The 10,315-nt window shown below is 43.7% G+C and overlaps 2 protein-coding genes and 1 long non-coding RNA gene across 3 annotated transcripts in view; 2 read left to right on the top strand and 1 right to left on the bottom strand.

Annotated features, from left to right (window-relative positions):
- Positions 1-334: 334 nt before the first annotated feature.
- Positions 335-3,484, top strand: LOC109293265. The gene is made up of 4 exons (XR_002096283.1): positions 335-658; positions 1,328-1,415; positions 1,498-1,689; positions 2,980-3,484. It is a non-coding gene; the product is annotated as an uncharacterized LOC109293265 (long non-coding RNA).
- Positions 3,369-5,784, bottom strand: PIGW (phosphatidylinositol glycan anchor biosynthesis class W). The gene is made up of 2 exons (XM_019511108.1): positions 3,543-5,784; positions 3,369-3,486 (listed from the first exon to the last, which is right to left on the bottom strand). Exon 1 carries the CDS (start codon positions 5,110-5,112, stop codon positions 3,592-3,594), a length of 1,521 nt encoding a protein of 506 aa, XP_019366653.1. The 5' UTR covers positions 5,113-5,784; the 3' UTR covers positions 3,369-3,486; positions 3,543-3,591.
- A 3,160-nt stretch (positions 5,785-8,944) lies between these two features.
- The window catches only part of MYO19 (myosin XIX), a 31,108-nt gene continuing 29,737 nt past the window's right edge, over positions 8,945-10,315 (top strand). Inside the window, exons 1-2 of the mRNA XM_019511109.1 lie at positions 8,945-8,963; positions 9,070-9,220. Coding sequence (XP_019366654.1) covers positions 9,209-9,220 — 12 coding nt within the window. The 5' untranslated portion in view covers positions 8,945-8,963; positions 9,070-9,208. The remainder of the gene's footprint in view (positions 8,964-9,069; positions 9,221-10,315) is intronic.

Consider the following 10,315-nt stretch of genomic DNA (forward strand, 5'->3'; position numbering starts at 1 on the left):
AGGCTCCATGTACTTTGGCTTAAGTTCCCTTGCAGGGGCTCTGGAGTTTGCAGCACTCGGGTGCAGCAGACTGAAAATCCTGTGGTAATTTAATTTAAATAGGAAAAAAAAACAACCCAGACTTTCATTAGCTAAATATGAAAATGATACAACTGGTATGGTATCTTTCATATTACTTATATTATAGTCGCTGCCTGTGAAAGTGGTAGGGGCCATTAAATAAAGGGATTTTCATATTTGTTGGTTATTTCAGGCTGAAGTGAAACCCTTGAGAATGCTACCAGTATTTAAAAAAAATAATAATAAAAAGCTGAAAATCTGTAAAAGCTGGGGGGGGTGGCGGGTGTCTTGAATAGCAGAATTGCAGAGTACGCCGGGTTCAGGTTCTCTCCAGGTCTATTCAGCATACAACCTCATTCATCATTTCTGTCCCTTTTCAGTCTGGCTGCGTAGGACTCAGTGGGATCTCAGCGTAACAAGAGAACAAAGTCCCGCCAACATTTTCCACTCTGAGGACAGCATATAGGAATAATCAGAAGATTGGGAATGACATTGAACGTGCTAAATTTTATATGACTGATTTGCCTGTGGAAGGGCCTGACTGGCATCCCTCAAGATATAGCTAACCACAAAAAACAAGCAAAATTGACTGAAAGAGGTCAGTCCCCATACTGGCCCACCTGTATGCTTCAAGCTCGATCTGAAGGAACACATACTGACTCCTCTAAGATATTCAGGGCACGTCTACATGAGACGCTTTGAGCACAGTAGACTAATTCTACTGCGCGTTAGCGCAGCGGGCAAAACCCGTGCTAATACACTAATGAGCTGTAGATTTATTCTACTGAGCATTAACATCACAAAAAGACTCTCTCTGCACTACTGCGCAGTAGTGCCGATAACGGTGCATTAAGTTATTACCGGTCATTACGGGTACTAAAACGTAATGCATCATAATTACGGCACATTAATGAACATACAGGTGTGCCCACAGACTTTAAAAGCAAGTGCCCAAATATTTCAAGTTGTAAAGGGGCATCGTTGAGGAGATCTTTTGGATATAACTGACTTTGGTCTTAAAGCGAAGTTACTGGTTTTAAAATGTATCATAAAAGCATCTTAGTATCAGAACTGATCCTGAAAAGTCAAATAAAGCGTACAGGAGACATTACTAATATAAGCCAATCCATTCTGCTCTCCCACTCGTTTCTTCTGCCTTCCCCCTTTGCTGCAGCCCTGTGAATAGCCCATTATTAGGTGGTCAAATTGTGACATCAAAGACAAATTAACCAATTATTATCCTCACCCCTTTGTCTATATTCTACAGTTACACTGGAACTAAAGGAACAACTCCTCCACCATTCTGCTATTTCTTGCACTCCCTCCAAGTCACTGACATACTACAGTCCTATCAGGTAAAATACCAGAATAATTAAATTTTACTGTACATTAAATAATTGAATTTCTGATGCAGATTTTTTCCACGCTTATCAACAGAAGCACAAGATGCATATTACCTTGCTCATCTAAAGCTCATCAAAACCAAAGCTGGGAGAAAACAACTTTCTTGGTGCTATCTGGTGGCAAGTGCTGTGCTACACCTATTGAAACGCACCTCTTTCCATCTCATACAGAGAACAGCAACACAAGCTGACCTAATTTTATCACTAGTGAGCGGGGGAAAAAAAAGTGAGTCCGTTTCTTGTCCACAGCACATTTGTACATTCTCAGGCTCTCAACACTTGCATTATACTGTCCTATTTACTTGATCAAAGAACTCTAGGGTGCATTACTTTATTGGTAATTTCAGAAATCTGGCTAGATATCAGTAACTAATCATGGACTAAATGTTCTGTATTCCTAACTATGCCGGTTGCCTGAGGCTAGAAGTTGCCACCTTGTTACTGATGATAAGTTGTAGGACTTAATTGGCATTCTCACTCATTCAGTAGCAAAGGACTTACTTTTATATAGCTTAAAAAATGGGCGACTGACTCGTGATTTGCTGTTCTGCCATCTACGGTTTTACTATGAACGGTTCATTGTTGCAACTGTGACATCAGAGACTGAAGAGCCAATCATATGCTACTTCATAATGTATTTGCATACTGCAGTCCTATTGGTTTATGTGGCTTAGTTACTGCATCTTTTACATTACAAACCAAGGCTCCAGTTATTCAACTGCTAGCACACCGGCTGACTTGCACATACACAAAGCCAAAAGGGCTCTGCCTAGGCATAACAGGCTTCCTCCACTTCACCCTGGTTCAGTAAGATACAATTTACATACCGCCTTCTAATTTAGGTGTCTTTTGCTGCTTATTCAAATATGTCATAATCACATAACGCCCACGCTGGACTCCTGCAATCTAGCAGGGTTTGTTGCAAGACAAACCTGAGGCCTCAATGCTCCAGAAGTCAGCATTTGTGAACAGTTTTATTTTAGCAAAACACTGTAGCTGAGTTAATAATCGAGGCCTCCATTTTGGGTGTCCCATAAACCAGGAATAGAAACTTTTTAAAAATAAGTGTGAGTTATCAGTAACGACAGACAACATTAGGAATTTTTGTCTGGCCAGACAGCAAAGCATTTTCTTCTTTAATTCAGAAATTAAAAACACATAGATCTACAGTCATTTATACAATCCTGGGCCCTGCTCTTGCATTTGAATTGACGTGGCCAAAACTTTATACCTCTTCTGAGGCCTACTGATTTAAATAGTACCTTTGTTTTTGTAATGGTTTGAGGCTTGCCGAAGCAACCAGCAAATTTCAACTGTTTGGCCATACCTTTTACTATAGGTCCACTGAGTCAATGGAGTACAGATAAATGGATCCCCAAGTTCAGGAAAACCCCAGAAGAAGAGCCATTTAAAAAAGAAAGAAAGACCTTCCATGATTTGTGCAGTTTTACATTTTAGCTCCCGTTACCAAATGTGTTGGTCCTTAATGTATTTATCCTCCCAACAACTGTGCGAGGCAGGGAAGCAGTATCATCTGCAACTTGCAGAGAGGGAAATAAAGGAAGAAACTCAGCCAAGATAACTCAATGGAGGAGGGAACAGAATTTTTGTCTTTCAAATATTCTTCAAGCACCCGAAACCAGAGGTGAGATTGTGGTTCCCCCCCCCCCCCAATATCTGGACCTGTAAATAGTCCTCTTGAACTCACTGAGAAATTCATTGTTCATATGGGTAAAGTTTTATGGGTAAACATGCTTAAGTGTTTGCAGGAGAAGGGTCAGTAAACTGTTGATTCATAAATACATCTCAAGATCCAGAAATTAAATTATAACACTTGCCAAGTTACGCTGGAGAGAACATTGGGTATAAATCATCAATACAGACTGTATTGCAAAGCAACATATCTGCAAGACAAAGGCATTTTAGTTTTTCCATTAAAAACAAAAAGCCAAAAAAATAGAAACCCACAATTACTCAAGCACAGTCAACAAAATATTTTTAAAAAGACACATATACATTTTCATAGATTTCATAGACATTAGGGCTGGAAGGGACCTCGGAAGATCATCGAGTCCAGCCCCCCGCATGCTTAAGATCAACAATATTAGACCAGAAGAAGTTTTGATGGTCACCACCATTTTAGTATTAGATTTTTTGCATGCAATATATACATACTTAAACAGTTAGTAAACATGTACAAGTGTAACACAAATAATGTAACCACAGTATTGCTGTGGATTGTATCTATCATCATATTCACTATGCCAGTCATAACATTTGCTAACAAGAAAAAGACTAGTTGGTTTTTATTAATAGCATTAATTAAGCAAACACTTAGCAGTTTTTCTTCTCTTTTGATAGACACGGGCTCTGAATCATGCTTTTTATTTGTACTAGGTGGTTGTGAAAGATTCCAACAACAAGGCACTCCAGACCCATTTACCAGAAGTTTTGTAAGCACTAAAATAAGATCAGTCACTAAAAATAAAATGAAAAATGTCAGGCCATGGGCAACCACCCAAATGCAGAAAGCCAGATTAGCCAGCCTACGGGATACCGGATCTATATACATTTGAGTCAAGTGAAGAAATATAAAGAGAAGAATAACTGTCAGCAAAAACAAGCATATTACTTCAATCCAGTCTTTGACAACGGTTCTCTTCTTCAATACATATAACCCCACTTGCACACTGGCCATATAGATGGCTAGGTATCCAAAGAGAGAAAACACCCCCTCTCTGTTGGCATTTAAAAATCCAACTCTTGAATCTCTGCCATCGCTTCCATAAAAAACAAACACCTTCAGAGGCGTAACATCAAGAATAAACTGGTAAAATACAGCAAGAACCACAGCAACAATCCATGATTTCTGTGCTGGCACTAACGATAAAAGCAATGATGCTGCAATCCTCACAAATGCTAAAGTGAAAAAAAAATTCCAGTGCACCCCGTACTCTGATAAATGCTCATGATAATCGACAGCTTTAACACTGACCAGTCGTCCCAGGCCCAGAAAAACTAATGGCCACACAGCTAAGGACTGCCTGGCCAAATAGGAGAATTTGGCTTGCGCTGCACCGGATTTTTGCCTCACTTCAGGACAAACCAGAGCGTTCCCAAAAATAAAAGCTCCCACACCAAAATCCATCACTCCCGTGCCATAGGTCTCAGTTTTAGCGTACCGCCTGGGGTACTGTGGGAAATCCACTGCCAAAATACTGATGGCAGTTAACAGATTGACGTACACACGAAACACAGTTATGGAGGGCACGTATTCTGGCTCTAGGCTCGTCTTCAGAAACTCGCTGATGATGTGTCTACAGGGTGCGCCAACATACCGATTTCTCCCACGGTATATTTTAGAAAACAATCCTGCACAGATAAGAAAAATGGTAGACGGGACAAAAGGGAGGACAGGAGAAAGAACTGTACAAGAAAGCACAAGAGGAGCTACTAGCACAGTCAGGTCTAGCAGTAGTAGATATTTCCTTGAGCTTAATGGTCTTCCATAGTGCTGGTGATAGAAAACCAACAGCAGTCCTCTGCAAGCCACACACAATGGCGCTAGAGTTAATCCTACTGAAATTTCTTGCAGAGTAGTTCCATTTAAGTTACTGATGAAGGCTTCTTTCTGCAGCTTTTGTGACATTCTTCTTCTGGAAATAAAAACTAGAATCAGTTTTGTAGAACGCAGCTTTTTTCATTGTAGTTCAGCCTCTGCATCGTGTTATACATTTTGAAACATAAGATACAACTGTTACAAACCCATAATAAAAGCACAATTAAATGTGAATCACAGACGAACTCTCCCCCCACCCCGACACCTCTGAACAGGTATTTAAAAAAGTGTTGCAGTGTCATGGGAAATATTTTTGCTCTCTTGCTAAATTCTTAAATATTCTCCAGTAGAGATTAAAAATGATAGACAACAGATCCCAGCAAGCCCTTATGGTTTTGCTTTACTTGACATGACTCATGGTGCTCAAGTTAAGCTCGTGTGGACATGTGGATATATCAGCATGACAATTTTTGCTGCGTTATACTGAGGCATTGAAAGGCAGTATTTTAAAACACAGTCTTTGTCACTGCAAAATATGCTTTCCTTTAAGATAGCAGATATATGTAAATACTTTCATAGTCTTTACTGTTTTATGGGGGAAAATAGTTGTATTAAACCTACTGCAACAGCAGTTAAAAGGGGCAAAAAAGGGTGGCCCACAGAGATTAAATTATCCATCTCAGCCTAGCGTAGCAGGATCTAATTGTGCAGATTGTCCACATGGATGCTGCGATATGCTACCCCAGAACAACTTGTGGGAATGAGGCTGCCATTGCAGAAGCCCCCCGGCCCCCAGCACGTTCTTTGGAGGCGCTAGCTGGATCTCCTTCCTGCTCTCGGGGGGCGGGGGGTACTCATGCACCGCATCCATGCTTGCAATCTCCGGAGGCCTGAACTGAACACTTAAGAAGGAAGAACAGGCAGAGCCCCCCCAAATCCAGCTCCTCCCGGCGCCGTGCCGCCGCACAGGGATCGCAGAGGAGGAGAGGGGCCGGCAGGGGCTAGCCCGACCCCCTAAGAGCAGCATCCCCCATCCAAACCCTCCTAAAGACCAGCCAGAGCATCCTGCAGCCCCCTGTGCACCCCTATAACCCACCCTCCGGTGATTAGAGGCTCCTCCTATGCAGGTTTTTAGGCACGGCGACCACCGGGCTTCCCTGCCCAGCCCAGCAGCTATTGCTCCCGCGAAGCCCGGGCCCCCGGGCCCGTCCCAGGAGAGACTGAAAGGCGGGCCCCCGCCGCCGCCGCCGCCGGGCCGGCTCCTGCTTCCTGCGGAGCAGGGAAGTCAACCCGAGCCGAGTTTCCTTCCGCGCACTTTCGCCAGCCCGCTTTCCCCTCGCCTGATTCAACACGCGGCCCCGCCCGCAAGGCCGGCGCCCCTGCACCGCCCCCGGGAGCAGCCGCGTGTGTCCGCCTCTCCCGCTTCAAACCGCAGCCCCCGCCCCGGCTCCTCCCCCCCTTCCCCTTCCCCTTCCCGGCTGTCCTCCCTGCTCCGGGCACGGCTTTGCGGCGGGGGAGTCCGGCTTTCTCCTCCTCTCCGCCCCTGCCCCTGCTCTGGGCTGGTGCAACTCCCCTGGGGCAAGGGAGACCCCCCCCCCCCAGCCCCTTCACGTTGCACTTTCCTGCACGAGGAAGGGAGGTGAGGAGGGGCGCAGCCCTCTTTGTGCCACCCCATCGCTGCTGCCTCCCCAGTGATAACGAGTTTTAGCTTGTGGTCCTGCAGGACCCTGCCTGCCTGCAAGGAGTGTCCAGACCTGGCGCTGCATATCGATGGGCCTCGCAGAAGGGCTTTTTTTGTCCTTCAGGGTTTGGCAACAAATCTGGATTTGATCCATCTCCCGGCTGGGCTGATTTGAGAAGTCCCCTTCCTTTATGGGAAACCTAGCGCTGCCTGGGGAAGGTGCTTTCAAAGCCTGCGCCGTCATTAGGAGAGAGCAGAGATCATTTCAGTCAAGGTCAAGCTTTGCGCAGGCCTTTTCCAACAGGCGCATGGGAGAACACCTCTTTTTGTTTGTTTAAATAAATCAAAGCTCCTTCGGTGGCTGTTGAGGAAAGGAGACGAGTAACTTTGAACGCAATGGAAAAGAGGATGGAGGCTATCCGGTTATTTTTTTATTGCCCATTTCCTATGTCGTGCCTGCAGCTGAGTCCAGAAAGAAAGGCTATCGTTTGGGTTTTGCGCCCAGATGGAGGTGCGGGTGAAGCACGGACCTGTTGGACCTGTTTCTGTTTTTGTCACAAACTTTCTATGACCTTGGGCAGTCTGTTTGATATCTGTAAACTGGAGCCACTCTCTCTCTGCTTGACAGTTGAAAGCTTAAGTCTGTAGCTTGTAAAGGTTTTTAACAGTGCCATTGGGAAACAATACCTGCAAAAACGTGGGTGTAATCTAAACTTAGGCGTGATGGCTGAAGTATTCAGAACTCCTGGTAGAGGCAGTATCTTGTATTAGTGCAACTAAATAGTTGCAAAAAAAAATTGTCTTCATTTGCAAGCTTTCAAGCTCATGTGCCCTTCTTCAGGCAAAGGAGAATACATGGATTGTAACATTTCTCCCAGGTAGAAATGACATTTGATATTGCTCAGGAGAACAGAAAGATGCAGTAGGTTTGATAGCTAAAGCATGTCTGTTAGACGTGCATGTGCGTGGGGCTCTCCATCACCCCAGCCACCTTTGCTGTGCTGACAAAAGCACCAGGATAGATGCAGTTGCACCCGAAAACCTCCGTTATTCCATGTCTTGTTTGGAAAACTGGTTGAAAACTGTATTGATACAGTGGAAACCATATCCACGAGGCGACTTTATCCTCTTAAGTGTAGATGAGCCATATTGGCATTGGTATAAATTTCACATTAACCAACGTCATGCTATGTACGCTGCTTACTGTTTAAAGGATGACTGTTCACCCTTCCGTAATGCCAAGGAACTGTAAAGAGAGAAACTACTTCCAGTTATGAGAGCTGATTATTTTTCGAATAAGAATGAAAAAAATAGAACCGGACGCTAACACCATTCAAGCAAATGGCAGCACTCTCGCCAATCTAAGGAAGCAGGATACAGCCAGTACTGAGCAAGTTTTACCTGTAATATGCAACTTCCATGAGTTACATCCTACCCAGAAACGCAGCTATCACTGATGCTGCCAGGCCCACAACATTAACCATCTGGGCTAACAGCATGAAAAGAGATCAACCACATTTATGTTGGAAATTCCTTTCAATCAAAACATTATTTAAACCAAAAGCAGCAAAGCGACTTGAATTTTGCAATAAAGAGATGCTCGGCGTTCTTGCCTAAAGAGCCCGTATCTACAATATTTTGTGTTCTGTAGTAAGTACCAAGGAGTATTAGGAGATTCATGTCAGTACAAGTGCTACCCTCGTTTCTGAATGTGCTTGCAAAGACAGCAAAACCGTTCATTTAAACAGAAGTAGAATATAACCCCTAGTAATTTACCATCTTTGCTACTGCCTTAATTACAGAGAACAGAATCCAGATAGTTACCAGCTTTCTGAGACCAGTGCACAGAACGGCTGTCGCACTGCAACGTAGTTTTCTCAATACAGAGCATTTTGGGAGCTGGCATAATAGTATGCAGCTGGGAGGCCCATGTTTGAAGATGGCTGAGAACTGCAGGAACTTGAATAACTTCACATTCGCTAGCGTGTTTGGAAGGAGAGGATTTAAGCGGAGACCTGATTTAATATAGAAATGGACATGGCCTTACACTGTTCTGGTCATCCAGCTGGATAAAATGCGTTTCAAGTCACCAAACGGTAGCGGCAGACAAACCGTTAGTGCAGACATATGCAGGGTTTGGGGCGTCAGACCAAGCTGCTGGGGTTGGGGCGGCCCCTCTGTTGTTAGATATAGAGAAGATGAGACCTGACATTGATTGGCAATGCAGTGAAGGCCCAGACTGATTCCTGATATTCCAGAGGTGAAACTTTATCTGAGTTTGGGGAAAGTTGCACAGAACTACACAGTGCACATTGTTCCTCTGAAACAACCAAGGTACGTGTCTGTGTGTTTTTTCTTTTCCTTAGGCCCTCCAATGAAATACCATTGACTATCTCACCTTCAGCGAAATACCACCGACTAAAGGCTGTACTGGCGCCTATCCAGTATTCCTGGTTATAGAGCTTTACACGTTTTACCATACACAGCATCAGACGACTGAAAAATATGCCCAAGCAGGTAAAAATCAAAGCCAAAAATCATTTATATGGATTCATTACATTTTGATGTCATGCAATCATAAGGGGCTTGGATTTGTTTGAGTATAATTAGAGATAAATGACTGGGGAAAAAAAAGTTCTCTTTCAAGATGGTTGCGCAGTTGCTCCACAGGCTTGTCATTGCTATTAGGCAGTACTGGCCAGCTGGTCTTGTTCTGTGCGACATTCTGATTTGTGTGCCTAGGTTAGCTTAAATGCCCACTTTATTCACTGACCTGAAAGCAATCATGTTCTCCTCTAGCTGTGCACGCCACCATATTAAAAATGAAAAGAGATCCAAGTGAATATCGGAAGCTTGAACTAATTGTACAGGCCAAAAAAAGCGGCCTGATTTTCCAGAGTTCAATGAAATCAGCTTTCAATGGAGCATGCAACAACTCCACTATGAACATGAAGCAGCAAACAAATGCTACAGCGGAGAGAAGGTGATGCATATTTTTCCAAAGATTGGACAATGGGCAACAAACTAGCATTTATTACCAAAAGAGCAGCGTTTGGTTTTATATACAAAAATTCAGCATGCCTGTTCATGCAATCACTGGGCTCCTCAATGTTCACACAAGGCAGAATGAAAATCATGGTTCTGACAACATTTTAGGTTGACAATGAGCAAGCTTTTTACCAATGCGAATGTAACTGGACTGCTGGAAACAATCCACATGTATGGCAAGTCAGGAAAGGACACGCACACTAAGTCCGTGTGTCATATGTAAAGAATTATTATTCTCCACTTATTTTTTCAGAGCCATTTGCATGAACAGGGGTTTCTAGGATGCAGTTTGCCCATTTGCCAATTGAACTCAGCAGCATTTGTATTTTATGCACTAACTAATTTTAGCAGCTTGTCATTGCAAACAAAATTTAACATTGTTATGTTTCAAGACTTTAGTTAACTGGTACCTATAATTGTGGATCTCTGCTATGGCATGTAAATTAGTGGAGTTATGCTAGAGCAGGGGTTCCCAAACTATGGTACGTGTACTCCTGGGGGTACGCAAGACATCTCGGGGGGGGGGGGGGGTGGGGGAATTTGCCTAATGGGGGCTTTGTTTTT

This window comes from Gavialis gangeticus, unplaced genomic scaffold, assembly GCF_001723915.1.
Source record: "Gavialis gangeticus isolate Ggan-Ray unplaced genomic scaffold, GavGan_comp1, whole genome shotgun sequence".
Taxonomy (NCBI): domain Eukaryota; kingdom Metazoa; phylum Chordata; order Crocodylia; family Gavialidae; genus Gavialis; species Gavialis gangeticus.

Excerpts from the sequence above, each read along its gene's own strand:
- PIGW (XM_019511108.1), bottom strand. The coding sequence starts at position 5,112 with ATGTCACAAAAGCTGCAGAAAGAAGCCTTCATCAGTAACTTAAATGGA.